The sequence below is a fragment of the Phasianus colchicus genome, chromosome 6 (assembly GCF_987193195.1).
Source record: "Phasianus colchicus chromosome 6, bPhaCol1.hap1.1, whole genome shotgun sequence".
In the NCBI taxonomy this organism is placed as follows: domain Eukaryota; kingdom Metazoa; phylum Chordata; class Aves; order Galliformes; family Phasianidae; genus Phasianus; species Phasianus colchicus.
This window is the reverse complement of record NC_143441.1, coordinates 51,532,547-51,553,533: the sequence shown is the minus strand read 5'-3', so window position 1 is coordinate 51,553,533 and position 20,987 is coordinate 51,532,547. Positions and strand designations below refer to the sequence as shown.

Below are 20,987 nucleotides of genomic sequence, written 5' to 3'. Positions count from 1 at the left end.
TTCTTTTAAGAAGTGCTTATAATTTAGTGAGTGTGGAATATATATTTAGTATTAAAGGTAAAGTTCTGAGTGCTTTTGCTTTTCATTTCCTTCTGCTTTTCACTTGTTATGTTCTATTGAATGTCTAAAGTTGTTCACTGTTTGCAGGTCAAGAAGCTATACAAGAAGCAGAAGTAGAGGCTGGTACAGCAGAGATCGATCGAGAAGCCGAAGTAGTTCTTACCACAGTTACAAGAGTCGTAGGTAAGTTTCTCTAACAGAGACAGCATTGAGGTATATTAACAAAGCAGTAAATTATGCCCAGAATTCTTGATGCTTCCATCTCAGAACAAGTTGGAAGTGGGCTTGGCCATATCTGATACAATCTGACGCATCCTCTTAAAAGTGCAAGTTAGAATAGTCATATTTTGTAATTTCCTATTATTGAAAAGCAGTTTGCTTTAATGTCCAGCAGTATGGGTAAGGAGTTCTGGAAAATAATATTCCCCTCTGCTTTTTTCCTGTTGGGCCCTGTTCTGCACTTGTTCCTGATTACCTTAATGTGATTTGTTTTTTCTTTGTTTGTTTTCAGTCGAACCTATAGTAGAAGCAGATCCAGAAGTAGTTCTTATGGTCACCACAGTCGATCCAGGTATGGATAGTAGTTCTGTAACAACTCTGAAATAAATATACTGACTATAAAAATATCTTAGTATAAGAATACCCCTTTGTCTGTAGTACTTACAATTAAACATCTCGTGACAGCAACTTCAACCCAAGCAAAATCAGCGTAAATGAGACACTTTGAACATAACCAAATCATGTCATAAATAATGGTGAACACGTTTCCCTTTTTTCTTAAAATGAAATTTGAAATATAAATTAGGATAATTTTGTTAATACTTATGAAAACAAGTTGTTTTCCTTCATGGACCATTTGTACTGAAAAATCAGAACCTTTTAAATGCTTAGGAAGTCTTGCAGCCTTTCAGTACCTAAAGGGAGCCTACAAACAGGAGGGAAATCAACTCTTTGAAAGAGTGAGTGACAGCAGGACAAGGGGAAATGGTTTTAAGCTGAGGGAAGGGAGATTTAGGTTGGACGTCAGGGGGAAATTCTTTACAGAGAGAGTGGTGAGGTGCTGGAACAGCTGCCCAGAGAGGCTGTGGATGCCCCATCCCTGGAGGTGTTCAAGGCCAGATTGGATGGGGCCCTGGGCAGCCTGGTCTAGCATTAGGTGGGATGGTTGGTGGCCCTGCGTGTGGCAGGGGGGTTGGAGATTCATGATCCTTGAGGTCCCTTCCAACCCTGGCAATTGTGTGATTCTGTGATTCTTTTGAAGATACTTAATTCTGACATTAAACTTCTATGATAACTTAGTATTATTTTGTTTTCTTGTTGAAATTATCAAATATAATTTCTATACAGTAATTCATTTCTTTGTACATAAATGTCTTTAAAAACATGTGTTTAACACAAATGGCATTCTAGATCTGTGACTGTAAATCAACAGTGGCTTTCTTTTCCCTTTAAAGTAGGTCATACACCTATGATAGTTACTATAGCAGAAGTCGAAGTAGAAGTAAAAGGAGTGACAGCTATCGAAGATCGAGAAGTTATGACAGAAGATCCAGGTATGTTATTTACTTGCATGGCTTTAACCCTGTATTTATGCAAAAAAAAAAATCACGAAGTATGTAGTTAAGTTAATGAAAGCTAATGTTTTTTTTCCAGAATATAAAATATCTTGCAAAAATGGCCATGTATGGTCAAAATAAGCACTTTTTTTTTTAAATAATCCTTCCCTTAGGTGTTTTATTTCAATCCTGCAGTGAATTAGCTTTCAGGATTTAAACTGGATACCCTGTCATGGATTAAAAGCTACCTAGTATGCAAAGAATTCCACTGGATGGTGAATGCTTTTTGGCTAGACTGTGAAAGTGGATTTAAAAACAAAAAGTGTGCAAAGGAAGTGGAAGAATTAGTGCTATCCAGAATTAATCTTCAACTTCCTAGAATGTGTTTTGAAAGAATGTTTCACCAGTAAACCCAGCATGCTTTTTGTATCAGCGTTTGCACCATTATAAGTTTAGGATAAATTACCCTACTCAGACCAGGGGAATTAGCATGGGTGTAAGTGAGCACGTTTCACCAAGATCAGGAGTGGAAAGTGAGCTTTATATAGTGAGTAGAGTTCAGCAGTGATTAATTCCATACCTTTTAATATTTCCCTTACTAGTCAACAGTAAGTCAGGCAGATCTCTGGCTACTATAAATTTTCATTTTTCTGTTCTCATACTCATTTTTTTTTCTATGACTTTGTATTAACTCTTAATGGACTTTGCTGTCACCCATTTTGCCATCTAGTTCTGACAGTAGGATGGCTTTCATCATGGATTTGAAGGAAAATGAATGAGATTAATGAGTGTGAAAGTAGTCCTTCAAAATTACTGTTTTAGGATGTCTGGAAACTTCAGAGAAATGCTGCTTGGTTAGGATAAGCCTGCCTTGCCCTAGCAAAGCTTTCCTTGCAGGCATGAGGCTTGAAAATTTGTGAGAAAAGTTTATTCTGTATAATTTGAACACTAATATAAATTGAACACGTCCTGTGGCTTATCAGAAACAATCCGAGTGCGTGGCCAGGTGCTGAACTTGGAACTCTTGGTTTGGATAAACCAGAACATTTTAATCTATTTCTCTCCTGCAGTCTCTCACACACTCCTGTTACTGTTGGGCCTGATTTTTCAGGCTCTTCTCCAGACTTCAAATTGCAATACATAAAGCAAGGGGACAGAAAATCATCTCGATTGAGAAATAAAACTGTATTTGTTAGAATATGCTGCTTAGTCAGCTATTAATGCTAACAAAAACCTAATTGTTTGGGGGTGACAGCTTTCTTCAGCTGTACTGAAGAAAGGAAGAATTGTTATGGTTACAGACACAGTTTGACTTGACTTTCACTGGGTTTTCATCATGTGAAGTTAATGACTATTTTAATTGACTGTCCCATAATGTATATTTCAGTTGTTATATAAGATATAATGTCTTGTGCATCTCTTGCCAATCTTTTTAATGCAGCGCAATTTTGAGTTGAAAATTCAGAATGCAATTTTGAGGCATTTTAATCTTCTATTTGTAGGTCTTACGGCTCTGATAGTGAAAGTGATCGCAGTTACTCCAACAACCGAAGTCCCAGTGAGAGCAGCAGATACAGCTGAAAATGTTTCTTCGGCAGTGGAAACCATATTAAATAAGTTGATCAATGTTACATTTAGAAAGAAAAACAAAAAATGTTTTGACAGTGTTGCAAGTGAAGTTTGGAAGGGTGTTTCCTGAGCTAACTGAGACCTTCCCATTGAGCAGTGAACTCACTTGACTGATTGTATCCACAAGGAGAGATGTACCGAAGCTCAGCTGATTTGTTTTATGTCAAACACTACTTTCACAATACAGAAAAAAGTTTGATTTCCTTGAATCGGATTTTCCAAGCCATGAGAGACACGTGAGTGAGTTTGCTGACACTACTTTCTTGGTGCAGCAGTTGCTACTGAGGTATGTTTATAAACACCATAGGGCTCTCTGCCTGTTACTATTAAATATATGCTAGCAACTCAAAAACTGTGACGGACTTCTTACAAAAGCTGCCATTTCTAGTTTGTTAACATGCTTTTTTTAATGCTGGAAGATGGGTTCCATGCTGTCTTGTTTGACCGTTGCATTATATCAGAGGGTATATATACAACAGGTAGGTGGTGAAAACAAAGACTGCCACTCTGTCTTAATCCTTTCTGTACTGTGATACTGCAGAAGTCCGCTCGGAAGGGTGAGATTACACACAAGAGAATTGTGAGCAAAAGTGTGATGAGTGAGTTTTGATCTTAACATCCAACCTGTCCACACTTTTGCATTTAAAAGCGAATTTGGTGATAAACAGAGGTGTTCTTCAGAAGCTAAAGAAGTGTTTTGAAGCAGTCCCATTTCGATTCATCTTGCAGTGCTAGGCGTACTTCAACACATTCTGAAGTCAAATGTAAACAGTTGAGTATATCATGAATTTGTTCAGGACACTTCTTGAAGTCTTAACTGACAATAATTTTCAAGGAACCATAAGGATTCCTTTATAAACTTGCCTGTAGATGTGTCCCCCTTTGCCATAGGAATACCGGTGTGCAGGTACTGAATTACCTCTTGTCAAAGTGGTATGATATTAGAAATGCTCGTATGCCTGAAAAAAGCATGAAAAGTACTTTCAAAGTAACCTTCAATACCAAAAATAACTTCATATTGCAGTTAAATTGTTCACAAAAAAAAAAACAACAAAGATTTAAAGCTGAAGAGCATAAATTTTTGCAATATTCTGATTGAGCTGATATAAAACCATTTGTAATGTTTTTCAGTGTTAAGAAAGTTATATACTAAGAAGCAGGTTTTTTTAATAGAAAATATACCCTGAAAAATGGGGTCTGTAGTGAAGAAACAGACTAATGTAGCTTTAGTAGAGCTAACGAGTACTGTTGTATTATAATAACTTTCATTACTGACTTTCTGTAATTTCTTGAGATGTTTTAGTTTTCTTGAATGTTCTCAAAGATTGAAAATGATTTTATTTTTTTTTTTAATCAAGATCAACATCCTTGAAAATTAAAACTAATCATTTCATATGGGATTTTTGGTTGAGAACCCCAAATTTAGCCTTTGGTACGTGAAAGCAGAAGGGAAGTCTGAAGACTGTATCGATGTGCTGCATGTGAACAGCTGAGTAATATTTGTACACAGGTTCCTGAGCTTGAATTTGTCACTCCACTTTCCCACCTTTCCAGGAGGACGCAGAGCTCTGTGCTCAGACACTCTTGTAACTCCATGAAAAACTGTGCACGTAATCCTTCCAAATCAGTAGTTTGTAAGGTTCTCATAAATGTATTTAATGTTAAATTGCATTTCTTGGATAATTATGTTAGCAGATCTCTTTCTAACGGAGTAGCAGCCATTTCAGAGTCAGAAACAAATAATTCTTTGCTAACTCGAGATAATGTTTGTTGCAGTCCCATAGTTTGACATCCTTTGTTACTTCCCTTACACGGAAAATAGCACTAGTGGTCTGACATTGTAACAAAAGATTCAAATATAAGCATTGCCACTCAACATTTCTTCCAAGAAAATTGCCCCAAAATCTGATTCTGTCACGTTTCAATTCTGAGTTGATTGATCATTAAAGCCAAGAAAGGGCAGGGAAATAGGAATGTGGTCAGTCCCAAATTACTGCAATGTTACCAATATCTGTTTCGTATCTTGAATTCAAGCTTTATAAAGAAATTCCATCTGGTAGATGGTTGGGGGAGGGATGTGAGGGAATTGGAGGGCAGTATTTTTACTTAGTGAATTCTGTTCAATTGTGCTCCAAATAGAAAATGCACCACTGAGCTGGTTTTCTAATGTTGGTCTGTTTTTGCAATTTTGTTATTCAAAAGTAGTTGCTGTTTATAAAAATAAACTTTTGTACATATCTGAAAATGCTGTTTTCTCTACATCTGGAAAAATCCATTGCAGCTTAAGGGAAAAAGGAAAATGAAAATAGTGCTTCGGTTTTGGTATCCGCTTGTCCGTTGCAAGGCTGCAAGTTGCTTTTCCTTCTCCTGACCTACATAGGAAAAGATTCCTCCACAAGGCTCTGCTCGGCGTTTACTTAACAGTCGGAGGAGGAACAAATATTTTGATATTTCCAGGTGATGTGAGGTCTCAGCATTAACTACTTTGCTCAGTATTCTCTCCCAAGTATGCATTCCCGCATCGTTTCTGTAGCATATTGGAGATGTGGCATTGCTTGAAGTCAGCAGATGCGGTGGCTCAGCACACAAACCTGTCAGTCTTTCAGACCTTCTGTTCCAGAAGAACTGGATTTCGTTGGATATGCTGGCGTTGCCCTGACGGAAGGGCTGATTGTCTTGGTTTGAGCTTTACAAACTGGATTTCCCTGTGGGTGAGGACAAGGGGAAGTTGTTTGCTTCCATCCTTGACGAGACCTGGATATCCTGGCCTAAGCACAAGCTTAAGAGCATCGCTTTTGAGAAGACACAGGCATGGGATTCCTTGCTGTTGGAGAGGGGTACTCCGGAACCTCGCATGCTTTCACACCTGAAGCACTGCTTGCTGCACGTGTGGGGCTGAGCTGAGATCAGGCCATCACCTCCCACTGCCTGCATTGGTAAAAATAGAGGAGCTGACATCCTGCTGTGCTTCCTCCAGGGGAGGTATTAAAAAGCCCTCAGACTTGCAGTGTATCCAAGGTAGCTATTACTGGACTACAAGAAGAGATCTGGGGGGAAAATAGAGGGCAGGGAAGGAAGCTTCTCGAGAACAAGAAGAGTTGAGCTGTCTCGCTATGAGGTGTCTATCAGACGAGCAAATAGTTCTTACAAAGCGTGCATTTACAGCGCAGCTTTCCTGCCCTATCTACATGCAGAGAGATTGCATTCCTGCTGCTTTATCGCTTTTGAACAAGGGTTATTTGTGTCCTTGTTCTCGAGGGTAAGGAGCGTTTCAAGTGCTCTTTCTGAAGATCCCCGGGTATCCGGCGGTGTATTAAATGTCTGTGGCTGGCTTGGTGTGTTTTGCACTGGCTCTTACCAGCAGGAGCCCAGCGTGGTATTTAGATGACCTTGAGCTGCACTCTGCAATCCATCTGGTGCAATTGCCAAACCCAACGCTGCCTGGGATTTAAATCACGAGAAGATAAAGCTCTGCGTGCTCCTCCCCTCCCTCTCATCCATATAAATAATTTTTTGTATATACGGCTGTGGAGCTAATGGTTTTCCACCCGGCTTTGAAAGGCTGTAGCTGCGTGCCTGTGAGAAGGCACAACTGTCAGAAATTGTGTAAGCAATTAAAGGGACCCAGCTGTGAACTGGTGAACATCCACGTGGCCCTCGAAGCAGATAGGGCTGCGTGCGCAGCATCAGCCTGTGATCTGTAGAGATACAGACCTCTGTCTATACGTACGTATGCATTTATAGGAAAGTAATATTTCACAATTGCAGCAGAGGCCCAAAGCATGTACCCTCATCCTGGCCTTAAGGCTGCCACATCCCTTCCTTTATTTTCTGCTGCTGCCAAGAAGGGGCTGGCTGTTCCCTGGGCTTTCTTCCCAGCCCAAGTCATGATGTGTTCTCTTAGGGACAAGGATGAGCTCTTCCCCTGCTCTCATCTCCTCATGGCAGCTGGGGGCTGAGCGGTGAAAGCCACGAGAACAACTTTGGAAGGTCCTGGGGAAAGGGAGAGGGCACGATCAGAGTTTGGCCCCATCTGCTCTGAAGTGCCCTTCTGACTGCCCTGTTGGCACTGGCAGTGCTGCCCAGAGAGCTGTGGGTGCCCCATCCCTGGAGGTGCTCGAGGCCAGGTTGAATAGGGCCCTAGATAAGATGGGTTGGAGCTGCATAGGTTTAGAAGGTCCCCTGTAACCCAAGCAATTCCATGACTGACCTTGGGCCTTACCTCTGCCTTCTTTGTAGCTAAAATCTCTGCCTTGTGACAAACAACTGCTCAGTTTCAGGAGTCAAAAACCCCTTGGGGATGGGCTTCTCTGTGGGGAGCAGAGCAGTGCTTGCCTCTCTTCCACCCAAACCTTCTGGTGCTGCCTGGCCATTCTCTGAAGCTTGGTGGGATTTGACCCAGTGCTACAGCTGTAAATCTCAGGTGTTTTCACCCAACCTGTCTGTAAACATCTCCAGTGCTGAGGTTCAGCTGGAGTGCTCAATCCCAAATTGTCTTGATTCATCTCTACTGCAAAGAAAGCAGTTTTCTGACATCTATGCTAAAGTTTCTTGCTGCTCCTGAAGCCTATCACTTCTTCTCATAGAGAAGGAAGAGTGCAACCTTTTCCACTTCACCACCTGAAAATATTTGTGAAAAGCTCTGCCATCTCTTCTCTGGGCCGAATACCTTCAATCCCTTTGGTGTTTTTTTTAATTTTTAATTTCATGTTTGAGCAATTTCTCAGACCCAGAGCCACCCCATGTGCAGCCAAGGCCGTGCTCCCAGGCAGACCCAGGCATTGCTCCATGTCCCTGCAGACCCCATTCCCCCTGCTTCATCCCTGCCTGCAGTTTGCCATTTTTGCAGCAGTTTGCATTTGTGTTCTTGCAGCTCCAGCCTTCTTACACAAGCAGTAAGTTTTCCCTTTGTTTCCAATGAATTGCAGTCTATTGATTTATTTTTTCCAAGCCGTTTCTCTAATGCATCAAGTTTGTTTTGAAGTTTCAGCCCATGCTCCAAAGTGCTCAAAGTCCCTCCCAGCTTGGTATCATTTGCAGCTGCAATAAGCAGATTTTCTATTCATGCAAGTAATTATTAACAAAATATTTTGAGCAGTACCAGGCCTGGGACAGCACCCCAGGGACTCCCAGGCTGCGAATCTCCTTGGTTCCATGGTGAAGTGTAAATAATTCCTCCAGCCATTGTCCCCTTCTGCAGCCCTACTTGCCTCCAGCTCTGTGTCACTGTCCCTTGTCATTCCTCAAGTCTGGAATTTAAAATGCTCACCAGTGACAAATCTGGACATGATTTTTGGTCAGCCATTCTGGGGTTTTCATTCCACTCTGTCCTTTATCACCATCACAGAATTGTAGAGTCACAGAAGGGCTTGGGGTGGAAGGGACCTCAGAGATCATGTAGTTCCAATCCCCTACCGTTGGCATCACCCATTGAAACTCAACTCCTCCTTCAGCTGAGCTGACCTAAGTCTGGCTGCTGGGTTTGGCAAAGCCTCTCCTGAGGTGCCTGGTGCCTGTTCTTCATGCTTGGAGGCTATATTTCTATCCCCCTTATCCTGCTGCCTTTGAAAACCCAAGCATCCATGTGGGCTCCCTGAGCTATGTGCCCTCAGCCCTTTTCCAATCCCTAATTCATCCCTTTCCAGCTGAATACCCTTCAGCATCCTCCTTGACTTGCCAGTACAAGCATCGAGCAGTTCTTAATACTTTTATTTAACGTTAATACAAATCAGATTATTCCTATTCTTCACTCCAGAAGTGCTTTATTTCACTTATTTATTTATTGTAGGGCTACCTCCCCCACAGCCATCGCTTTCAGCAAGGAAGGAAAGTTCACTGCTTTTCCTGGTATTTGAGTATTCTTTATATCTGAGTATTTACTGAACAAAAGGTTTTCTTGCTGCTAATCTCGTTTTTTCCATTACTGATGTATAGCCCTAACGGGATGGAAAATTTCCCCATGGATTCCAAGGACCTAAAAGCCTGAGAGGAGTGAAAGCACTTTAAAATTAATGTACTTCACACATACCTGCTTTTCCACTGCACCACATGTCAGCATTCCCTTCACAGTCTTAAAAACTACTCTCAACTCAAAATCATAGAATCAGAATTGGAATCTTAGAATCATGGAATGGTTTGGGTTGGAAGGGACCTTAAAGCCCATCCAATTCCAGCTCCTTGCTAGGGGGCTCCTTCTAAGGGAAACTAAGAATCTGGTTTGTTCAAAGCAAATAAATAAATGTTTGAGCGTGCTTGAGGACTGACCAGGAAAAGCAGGCCATGTTCACCATTATTTTGGTCTGTGCTGAGCTCCCAGAGGCAGCCAGCACAGAGGGCAGATGGAGGTCTGAACCGTGGGACTTGGTGCTGACATACAGCATCCTGCAGCCTTTGTTTCCTGCATCAAAGCTTCAACCTTGGTGAAGCTTTCCCTGTTCCCTGGAGATGCTCTTGACTGTAAATGCAGCTCTGGGTATTTCCTGTAGTTCTTAATCTTGGTAATTATTTCAATCAAGCTATCAATTTATAACTTCCTGACTAATGAAATGTTGCCTCTTACCATGTTCTCTTTTGGTACATAAAGATGCCTTTGAATGGCAAGCCCCATGCTGGGAAGACCCATGCAACTTTCACACCTGGCTTATCACCGAGTGGCTGCGATGCCATGCTATGAGTGTGACTTCTCCTTGCCAGATTTCTGGGTGACACTGAAGGTGACATCCATAGGTGCAGAAATTCAATCTTCACATGCATGATTGGATAAGGATTGAAGCTTGTTGCTCGATCCTGATGAAGTCTAGCTGAGATAAGGAGCAGTCCAAGTGCATCTAGCTAGATTTGCATGGATGGTTAGGCATCATCTGGAAGGTCTTTTTCAGCCCATGTGGTTCTATGGCCTGGGAGAGCCTGGCCCAGTAAACTGCTCCATGCAGATACGCCTTTCCTGCGTCTTTTTATTCATTTGAAATTGATTTGCTACTCATTTTAGTAATAGGCCTGTATCTACTATATTTATGGCCTTCATGATTTGGGGCAACTTGTTCACCAGCTCCCCTCAGCCTTCCCCTCTCCAGGCTGAAGGATCCTGGTCTTCCCACCTCACCTCAGGAGGTCACTTGGCGTGGGGACGTGGCTCAGTGGTGGAACTCAGTAGTCAGGCTGATGGTTGGACTTGGTGACCTTGGAGTTCTTTTCCAACCTAGATGATTCCACAATAGTATGAATATAGTATGATAAGTTTTGTTGTTCTCTCTGCTTCTCCAAAACCATCATGCTTCTCTTGGGGATCACAGTTACACACTGCGTTGGACATGCTTGAGAAAAGCACCAAGAGAAGAACATCTTGGCTTTTTTTTTTGGCTGCCACCTTGAACACAATTTGCTGAGGTCTTGGTGGAATTGCTTACCATTGGTGTGGCTTTTGGTGACACTGGGAGAGCTAAGCAACTGGATTTGCTCCTCGCACACCAGGGTGCTGCTGATGCTGACCCAGTGCCAGACTCTGGGAGCCACACTCTTTCCAGCCCCAAAAGAGACCATTAAGCCCTCCCTACCTTCTGCTCCCTGCCTTTTAACCAGCTTTCCAGCAATAAAAGGACCTTTTCTCCAGTCCTGTGGCAGCTCATTATCCTTAATGGTCTACTCAGAGGCTTTTAAAACACCCAGGTATTTATGAAATTCTGTGGTTTTTCTACCTAAGACGCAGAGCCCACATACGTTTTTCATGAGAAAAGGTGAAGGTTCAGTGAATTTACATTTACCTGGCAGCCTGAATACAACACGAGTTAAATTGCTCATGCAGGAAAGAAGTAGCCAAAAATGGCTGAAGGAAGGCCCAATGGGGGAATCCAAATGTTTCTTTCCCCTCAGTGTTAAAACTGCCAAGCCAAGTTGTTCGTACAGATAGCTCTTCCAATGCAAAGTGGTGAAAACAGCTTGGCTTACCTTGGCTTGCTTGATGCATCCAACACAGAGACCTTGATCTTCAAACCTGCAGTTAATCCGTGCTCGAAATGAGCTTTTTTCCCCCAGTACAGTGCTATCTCCAGACCTTCAGACTGAGAATGAAGAAATATGGTGATGAGAAACCCTCAGCTTTCAGCAGGGCACTCATAGAATCCTTAAGATTGGAAAAGACCACTAAGATCTAGTCTAACTATCAGTCCATCCTATCCATGCCCTCCAAACCACACTGAACTTGCACAAATCAGTCAATGATTCCATAATTTCTTTTTTGGGGTAAAACAAGCTAAGTATTCTTCAGGAAATCTGTAAGTGTGGGGAGGGGGTTCTGCCTCTTCCTCCTACGAGCAATTTTTGCCTTAGTAGTAGCTCTTCTCATCGTTCAAGGACTTCAATTAAACTTCCTCACGTTGGCATCACTGCATATAAAAAGCAAACCTAATTATTACAGAATTCGAGGGAAACGGAATCTGGAATCCGCTAAAAGCTCCTCTGCGAGGTGAATCTTGGATTCAACAGCTCCTTGCTGGGGGAGAAATTATGGGGTATGGGAGGGACGTGGGAAAAATAGGAACTTGGGAGGATGGACGACAGCTTCTGGCAGGTTGATACAGCTCCAGGGCAGCGTGCTGGAGCAGCCTGTGTTCCCCTTCACTCCCCACACAGAGCAAAAGCTGTTTTTGGTGGGAGGACAGGATACAGGAGGCTCAGGGTGAGGTGGGATGCTCTCAGCTAGAGAACAGCAGTGCTTGGGGCTGCGTGCTGACCATCCTCCATGCCACCACAACCTGCCCGTGTCCCTGCACGGCCTCAACGAACCTCATCCAACACCAGAAACTGCTCAAATAACCCTTTTTAAAAGAAAATTTTTCCTTCCCTCAATTAGAGGGAAAAAAAAAAAAAAGAGAGAAGAATTGGGGTCAATGCGAAGCAGCCGTATTTCAGCCGTCCTTTGGGAGCCGATCCGCACTCACACTGTGGGTGTTCTCATTGCACACACTGAACAGAAGAGGTTTTCCCTTAGTAGGACAGGCTCTGTGCCGTGGCCCTTCTCGCCCGGCCATAAAAGGGCAGCGATTTCGGTGAGACCCCCAGGCCCTCCCGGCCTGGTCGGCTGCATCCCGGCGCTGCTGCTTCCAACCTCCTCGCCTTTGGCTCGCTCTTCTCTCACGCCTTTTGTTTTGTCTCTCTCCTCCTCTCTGGAGGCTGCAGGGATTGAGGCCAGTGAGCCTCCAGGAATGTTCTTGCTTTCCCTATTTTTTTTTTTTTTTTCCTCTCCCTCTCAGTCTCTTGGCCTGATGTGATCCCTGCTTTTCCATACTCCCTGTGCCTGCCCAGAAAATCAGCTGCAGGGTGAAAACCGGTTGCTGGGCCAGCAGTACATCCCCAAAGGGTTGGCTGTGCCCCTCCATCCTGTGCCCTGCATCCTGCAGGTGAGGCTCTGTCTTTCTGCAGGGCTCTTCCACCTCCTTGCTCCGCTCCGTGCTGCGGAGTGGTTGGATGCTGCCGTCTCAGAAGGACACAGAGCTGTCATGGAGCATCCAAAGGAGGGCTGCAGAGATGGGGAAGGGTCTGCAGGGCAAGGGGTGTGAGGAGAGATGAGGGCCCTGGGTTTGTTGGGCCCAGAGCAAAGGAGGATGAGGGGAGGGTTGCAGCTCCTCATGGTCATAGAGTCCCTCATGGCTCCACAGCCCCTCAAGATCTTTCAGCCCCTCATGGCCCTACAGCCCCACATGGCCCTACAGCCCCTCAAAATCTTACAGCCCCTCAATGCTCTACAGCCCCTCAAGGCCTTACAGCCCCTCATGGCCCTGCAGACCCTCATGGCTCTACAGCTCCACACAGGGGAGCAGAGGGACAGGTGATTCCCTAGAGGACTAAAGCTATGGGAAGACAATTTGAAATATTAGGGATTGGTTAAACCAGGGCAATGTGAACCTCTCCTGGTTCCCCTGGATGATTGCCGGCTCCCATATTGTTGTGTCTGGTCCTTCAGTTAAGACCTGCTGTGACCATTTGCTTGGTTGCTGTCTCACAGCCCAAGGATTAAAAAGAAGAGCAAGATCTGCAGGATGTGGCCCTTTTATGGTACTCACTCTTCTCCTGTATCACCAGGGCCTTCCTGCTTTTGCTCCTCTTTTGCTCCTCCTCCTACCCTTATCTCTAGGGCTTCTCTGCCACTGGAGGACCCATCCACGGAATCATAGAATCATTAAGACTGGAAAAGACTTCTGAGATCCCCAAGTCCACCCCACCCCACCCCACCATGCCCACTGCCCACATCCCTCAGTGCAACATCTCCATGGCTCTGGAACACCTCCAGGGACGGTGACCCCACCACCTCCGTGGGCATTGCCACTCATTCTGAGAAGAAATGTTTCCTAATACCCAACTTGAACCTCCTCCTGTGCAACCTGAGGCCATTACCCCTCATCCTATCACTGTTACGTGGGTGAAGAGGACGACTTCCACCTCTCTACCACCTCCTTTCTAGTCGTGGCCTCCTCTTCTCCAAACTGAACCATCCCAATTCCTTCCCTATAGACTTGTGCTCCATTCACAGTTCCATTGCCCTTCTCTGGACATGTTCCAGAGCCTGGATGAAATTCCCCAATGGCAACAGTGGCAAATGAACTGAACATAGGGCTGCTTTGTTGGGGTCCTTCTGTGGGGAGCCATTACCATTTTGATGATCTATGCAAGATGTGACAGGACCAAGTCCCAGGCAGCACCATTTAAGAAGCCTGCAGACCTTCCAGATCCTCACAGGAAGGCACCAAGAGCATGGAGCTACCCTCAGCAGATGAGGAGGAGGAAAAACACTCCCAGAAGAGAGATCTGTTGTCTACGTGCTGGTGCAGGGATCCCTGGTATCTCAACCCCACAGAGGTGTCCCACGTCTCGCCCTGCTGGAATCACGGAACCACAGAATCATTTGAGTTGGAAGGGACATTTAAAGGCCACCTGGTACAACTCCCCTGCAGTGAACACAGATACCTACAGCTCCATCAGTTGCTCAGAGCTTGACCATGAATGGACCAAGGATGGGTCTTCCACTACACCGACCACATCCACCACAGGAGCAGGAGAAGAGGTGGCTAAAACAGGTTGGAAGGACGGACATGGACACATCCTTCCCATCAAGCTCTCCCTTGACACTCTGCATTACAACAGCCACAGACCTGACCACGTCATCTCTCCCACTCAGCAAAGTCACTGGACGGGGTTGGGTGGGATCCCACCAAACTGGGTTGGGTGAGGTTTGCTGGGAGATACAGGAAGTTGGTTCAGCAAATTCCACGTGAGCCCGTGAGTAGTGTTGGCCAACGAAAGCATGCGTGCTTCATCTTTTAGGAATGTTGCTGCAGTCACCGTTGTCAAATGAAGTTTTTCACCCAAATGTGTTGTCAGCTGTGTCTGGAGCTCCTTCTGGGACATTTCTCCTCGTGTTGATGGCAATGACCTTGGGGTGAACAGCTTCTCCTATATCGGGGAGGAAAAAGAGTGGATGGCAAAGACCAGGTCTCCATGTGAGGGGTGGGCTCTGCATCCCAAAAAGCACAGGGACCTCCTGGGAGCCCTCCAGATGGGCTTTGCCCATACCCAGCACCCCTCTTCCTGCAGACCCGTGAGCTCCATATCTCACAGGGCTTCAAGCTGCTCCCACCCCTGTCCCGTCTGCGGGATTTGGGCTCCGGGACAGAGCTCAACCCCTGCTCCCATCTCAGCCTTCATCTCACCCTCACCCCATCGATGTCCGCTGGGTGTCCTCCAGCATCTCGTGGAGCTCTTGGAAACACTTCCAGGCATGGAGACACGTAAGGCAGGCCAAGCAGTCATCCTGGGAAGAGCTCTCTGATATGGGAAAAGTGCCGGTTGTCTCAGCCAGGATTTTTTTTTTTTCTTATAGAGCAGGGTTGAAAGCAAGACAGGATTAAAACCAAAAATTAAATAAACCCAGGAAATGGAGCATAGGCAGGACGTGGCTGCAGCGACATTATGCAAAGGGCCGTACACATCTGGAAGAAGTTACCGCGCACGGCAACCGAGTCTAAACAAGTGCAAGACGTTACTGCATTTCTGTCTGCAAAAGGGAGTGGTTGGCAAGAGGGAAATGGCCGGGAAGGTGGGATGGGGATGCAGCAGATGGGGTTTTGGGGACCCATCGGAGCCGCTGTGGTTTTCGGTTGCAGGGCAGCAGATGGGAATTTGTTCGATTTTGGTGTGTCTGCCCCAAGTGTGTGGGGAGATGTGTGGTTTGAACCGGGGAGCTGGGGAGGTCCTGGTGAGACCCACGCAGCGCTGGCAGCTAAATCCCAAAACCCCACCCATGAGACCCCACTCTGAACCCCAAAAGTGCCTTAAAATAGAATCACAGAATGGTTTGGGTTGGAATGGACCTTTAAGATCGTCCAGTTCCAACCCCTTTGCTATAGGCAGGGACACCTCCACATTCCCACCACGGCAGGAGGAGTGCACCACAAACCCCTTTCTGAACCTGAGCTCAGTATCACCCCATCACTCCCCAACCCAAAAAGCCAAATGCGGGGGGTTTGCTCTCATGAAATGATCCCTACCGTGCCTCAGTTTCCCCAATGGTGACATAAGGACGCTCACGGAGAACGAGGGCCGTTGGTTCCACACGGGGGTGGGGGGGTGGCGATGCCGGGGGGGGTCACGCGTGGAGGGGGCGGTCGCGCGTGGGCGGCGCGGACGAGGGGCTCTGTCCCTTTAAGGGGGGCAGCCGCGGCCCCATCTGATGCGGAGTCTCCAATCAGCGGCCCTCGGGCTCTTGGCAGCCCCAGCCGCCGCCGCTCCGCATTCCTCCGTCTTCCTAAAAGGGGCGAACATGGCGATGGGCAGGATGAGGTGAAGGAGCGAGGGAGGAGGGGAAGGAGAAGGAAGGAGGGGAGGAAGGAGAAGAAAGGGGGGGGAGGAAAAAAAAGAAAAAGAAAAAAAAAAAGGAAGAAAAAGAGGGGACGGGGGATGCAAGCGGAGCTGGCAGCGCAGTAATTTCCTTCCCTCCCCCCCCCCAACCCCCGAGAAGCAAAAAAAAAAAAAAAAAAAAAAAGGCAAAAAAAAAAAAAAAAAACCCGCAAAGAAAAGGGGGAAAAAAAAAAAAAAAAAAGCAAAAAAAAAAAAAAAAAAAAGCAAAAAAGAAAAATAAAGCAACAAATCGAACGAACGAGCGAGAGAGCAACAACCAACCCTCCCTCCCGGGCAGCAGCAGCCACCCAAGCCGGCAGCTCGGCTGTTTTACATGGAGAGCACAAACCCCCGGCCAGCGGAGGAGCAGCGGGACTCCGCGCGGAGATCTTTGCATCAAAATGGTAGAGCCTGCACCCCCCCCCCCGCCCCCCTTCCTTTTTCTCCTTTATTATTTCTGTTTCTTTTCTTTTTCCTCCCCCCCCCCCCCCCCGGGCTCGGGGCTTTGCTGACTTTGCAGAGGCCCTTTTTGAAACTTACCCCGGAATCCCTGCGGGGGGAGGGGGGGGGGGAATGGGGGAGTGCATCCTTATGGGGCGGGGGGTGCAGGGGTGGGGGGTGCAGAGGGGCTGAGCTGCGTTTATGGGGTTTGAAGGTGGGGGGGGGGGGGAGGACACGGTGCACAAGGCCCTCATTTGTGTGCATTTGCGATAATAATTATTATGATCATTATTTCCTTGTGCCCCCCCCCCCCTCCCGTCCTCCCAGCATGATGCACAGGCCCCGTTCTGCACTGGGGTGCCCTTCCTGGGTGCCCCCCCCCCCCAGGCTCCTTATCCTCTGTCCTATGGGAGACTGTGCTCAGTGTTGGGGTGGAGGTGGGGGGGGGTGGCATTGGGAACATGGTGGTGGGGGGGGGGACACACAGGGAAAGTTTGGGTGCCTGCTGCTCACCCAGGGCCAGAGGATCCCTTGGCATTGTGCAGCCTTTCTTGTTTCCCGGATGACTCCTTCATTTTGCTTAGTTCCTCCCGGCGGTGACCCCCCCCCCCTTCCCTCCCTCCCACATCATCCCAGTGGGGCTGAGGGCACCCAGCAGCTCCCTATGGTGGGAAGATGGGGACTGGATGTGGGGGGGGTTGGGGCACCTATAGCAGAACAAACATCTCTGTGCACGCTGCTAGAAAATAAGAACATGCCGAGGAGGCACATTGCACGGGTGACCTATTTTAGCCAGCAGTTATGTATTTTGTATTTTTGGGATGGGGGAAGGATTTGACCTGCGCCAAACAACCTTGAACCGGTGGGGGGGAGGAAACATTCCTCAGGATGCTTCAGGCAACCCTATCCCTGAAAGCGGCTGTGGGATGGACCAACCCGTGGTTCTGTGCCTGTGATAGCAGCCCTGGGGTCACCCGGAATGAACGTAGTGATGGGGATGGAGGCCCCGCTATGGGGACGTGGTTGGGATGCTGCTGTGGTACCCCGGTGTTGTTACCCACAGCTGGGATGGGTGTGTGGTGTTTCTGCTGGTACCCATTCAGCTTCCGAGATCTCCGTGTGGAACCACAGCCTGAGCTGTGTTTCTTTCCATTATTTTGTCTTTCTTTTATTGGTGTAGCATTAGGTTTGCACCCATCCGTGAAACAGAGCATCCTTCTGTTGCTGCACTGTTTGCATCCTACTTGTCCCCCACGTCCCCACCAAGGGATGGGATGAGCCCAGGGCATGGCTCACTGGCCCCATTGCATCTTCCCCTTTTTTCTCCTGATGGCAGCACGTGGTGATGGGTCACCCCACTGGGTGCACCACCATTCCTGCTGTCTCTCACTGAGGCCATCTGGGGTCTTGTCCCCATGTCCCTCATCAGGCGGTGCGACCTGGTGTTGGGTCACCCCTCTGGGGCTGTAGGGCCATCCCCAGTCTCTCATTGAGGCCATCTGGGGGCTCAGTGAAGTTCCTTACTGTGAGAGTGGTGAGGTGCTGGAACAGGCTGCCCAGAGAGGCTGTGGATGCCCCATCCCTGGAGGTGTTGAAGCCAGGTTGGATAGGGCCCTGGGCAGCCTGGTCTTGTTCCCACCCCTTAGCACAGTGTATCTCCCCCTTTTCCTCCCAATGGCAGCACAGTGTGATGGATCGCCCCATTGAGGCTGTAGGGTCAGCCCTGCTGTCTCTTGTCAAGGCCACTTGTGAACATTTGAGATCTTGTCCCCATGTCCCTCATCAGTTGGTGTGACCTGGTGTGACCTACAGCCTCACTGGAGCGGTAGGGCCATCCCTGCTGTCTCTTATCAGGGACACTTGGGGTCTTGTAGTGGTGCAACCTGGGATGATTTTGGGTACGGGGCCAGGATGGAGGTGTCAGCACATCTGGGATGGACAGGAGGCTTAATTGCAGCACAGAGCCTCCATGGGAGGACAGAGGGACCGGAGGAACCCTGGTAGCAGGGCTGTGGCTGGGACTGGGACCTTTCAGGCAGTTGTGGGGCCTGGGGCCAAGTGTGAGCAGCATTGGGTTTTTGGTGCTGGAGAGTGGATCTCGGTGATTGCTGGCTCAGGCCTGGGGTCAGTGCTGGGGGTGGCAGGGAAGCAGCAGTGCCCATGAGGTTGGGTTGGTTCTAGGGGAAGGGTGGGCACCTGCGAGGGATGAGAAGCTTTGGTGACATTGGGAAGGGTGATGTTACCATCCCCCTGCCCAAATCCATCGTGCTTGGGAGCAGCCATTCGAATGGGATTTGTGGAGATTTCTGCATAGGACTGGGAACATCAGCGAGATCCCATGGTAGGGATACTCACGCATTTCCCATCCCCATGTCCCCATAGCATGCTGACATGGGGACATGTGTGCTGTGTCCCTGACCCCTTTGTGCCAGCATCTTGCACGGGGCTGGACAGCGGCTGGATCCAGCACCTGGTGCAGCCACTTGGCCTGCAGCCCAGCCAGAGAGGTTAGCACTGGGGTTTGTCCTCGTTTCCTCCCTTCATCCTCCTTCCTCTTGTTTTTCTCGGGCAGAGGAGTGAGGCAGAGGCGGCGGCTTTATGTGTGCGCATCCCCAGCGCCCATCTCTCCCCCCTTGGGGTCTCCCATGGGCCACACACTTGGTGGCACAGGGTATTACCCCGAGGGATGCATCCTATTTGCAAGCAGTGTGCTCCAAAAGAGCATCTTTGGTGTGAGTCATGGGGGACAGGTGTGGGTGCTGCCATACCCGGAGCTGCGGCATCGCTGTGGTTTTGCAGCTCTACACTCGAAAGGAAAAGCAGAAAAAAAAAAGCTTTTAAAAAAGTATAAAAATAAAGAAGCCCGAACACAACCAGCCCTTAAGCAGCAGCTCCGGCTCCCCTGTGCGGAGGCCCCACAACCCAGCCTCTATGCGGGGCCCAGGGATGGGGAATGAGCCGTCCCCGATCCCTTCTGCGGGGCCGGTCCCACTGCTGGCTTTCCAGATGGTTCCCTGGCAATGTGGGTGCTGGCTTCTAGGAAAAAAAGCATCCCGAAAAAAAAGTAAACCAAAGAAGGGAAAATGAGCCTGAAAAGTTTTTGGCTGCCCTCAAAATCCCAAACTTGGTTGTCTTTTAGGGGCGGCGCAGAGGTCTTTTTTGGGTGCCAATGCTCTGTGGTGGGATGGGCACTGGGAGCATCGTCCACATTGATATGTCCTCTGCCAGCATGGAGCTCCGTCCTTCAAATAGAGGGAAAACTCTGATTTGAGGCAGGGGAAGCTCTGGTGGACTGAAGGAATGGGGCCAAACCCTTTGGACCTTCCCCACCTCGTGCCCCAGAGCATCCCCATGGACGGGATGCCACCATTGGGCTACTACAACTAAAGTCTACTGCTTTGCCTTGCTGCTTGTTTTTCTGAACAGACCCTGAAATCCCAAACCAGCCCTCAGCCCTGCAATAGGAGGGATGCAATGGGGATGCTCTGGCAGCCTTCTGCCCTTGGGTTTTAACAAGAAATTGGGTGAATGCAATGCATGGGAGCTGTACCAGGGTGCTGGTGAAGGGAGGAGATAGGGAAGGGCATGGTGGGGAGAGCCTTCCTCCAACACAGGGCTTCTGTGCACAGCCACGATCCAAAATCCAGTGGTTTCTTGGGTTCCTGGTGGTGTTTTTTTGGTGACAGTACTGGAGTTTGGGTGGTTTTATGGCTTTTGGGGATGTTTCCTGAATTTTTGGTGGCATTTCTTGTGGTTTTTTTTTTTATCTGCTCAGCAGTGCTGCAGGTCATGGGGTGGCTTCATTCCCATAAGCTTTGCACTGTTTTTAGCATTATCTGCTCTCAAAGCCAGAGAAGAGAAGATGCAAATCTCATCCAAGGGCATGGGGCAAAGATAGGAATAGGAACCTGAGGGCAGACTGTAGGGATGAAACCCCACAGTGCCAGCACACCGGTGAGCATCATCTCAATGATGCAGTTTTGTGTCATGCCAATTCTACAACAGTAGGTTTTCATGCCGTTCCTTTCTCTAGCAGAAGTGTGGCATCAAACAGGGATTCAGCAAAGCACTTTCTCCTCAAAACACAGCATTGTCCAAATCGCAGATAGGACAGGTTTTAATTATTTTTGACAAGCAAGATACAGGCAACATCCTGAGCTACTTATCAGAGCGCTTTTCCTTAGTGCAGTTTAATATTGAAGGTCAACGTTCAGTGCTTCAGCAGTTGCAAAATGCTACCAAAAAAGTAGATTCATAGAATCATAAAATGGTCTGGGTTGGAAAGGACCACAGTGATCATCCAGTTTCAACCCCCAGCCATGTGCAGGGTCACCAACCACCGGACCAGGCTGCCCAGAGCCACATCCAGCCTGGCCCTGAATGCCTGCAGGGGTGATTGCACCGGAGAACTGA

The 20,987-nt window shown here is 47.5% G+C and overlaps 2 protein-coding genes and 1 long non-coding RNA gene across 8 annotated transcripts in view; 2 read left to right on the top strand and 1 right to left on the bottom strand.

Moving 5' to 3' along the window:
• NKTR (natural killer cell triggering receptor) overlaps positions 1 to 5,490 on the top strand; it is a 41,123-nt gene extending 35,633 nt beyond the window's left edge. For 4 of the 6 annotated variants that reach the window (XM_031607856.2, XM_031607854.2, XM_031607855.2 and 1 more), the window contains 4 exons: positions 148 to 243; positions 572 to 631; positions 1,515 to 1,613; positions 3,119 to 5,490. In XM_031607856.2, coding sequence (XP_031463716.2) covers positions 148 to 243; positions 572 to 631; positions 1,515 to 1,613; positions 3,119 to 3,197 — 334 coding nt within the window. In that variant the 3' untranslated portion in view covers positions 3,198 to 5,490. The remainder of the gene's footprint in view (positions 1 to 147; positions 244 to 571; positions 632 to 1,514; positions 1,614 to 3,118) is intronic. The other 2 variants (XM_031607858.2, XM_031607857.2) reach the window with 1 other exon arrangement.
• Positions 5,491 to 8,378: 2,888 nt separating this feature from the next.
• LOC149917623 (uncharacterized) lies at positions 8,379 to 17,312 on the bottom strand. Its single transcript, XR_016467945.1, has 3 exons — positions 17,088 to 17,312; positions 14,954 to 16,041; positions 8,379 to 14,690 (listed from the first exon to the last, which is right to left on the bottom strand). It is a non-coding gene; the product is annotated as an uncharacterized LOC149917623 (long non-coding RNA).
• Positions 16,335 to 20,987, top strand: part of ZBTB47 (zinc finger and BTB domain containing 47) — a 20,034-nt gene continuing 15,381 nt past the window's right edge. Inside the window, exon 1 of the mRNA XM_031607796.2 lies at positions 16,335 to 16,537. Coding sequence (XP_031463656.1) covers positions 16,535 to 16,537 — 3 coding nt within the window. The 5' untranslated portion in view covers positions 16,335 to 16,534. The remainder of the gene's footprint in view (positions 16,538 to 20,987) is intronic.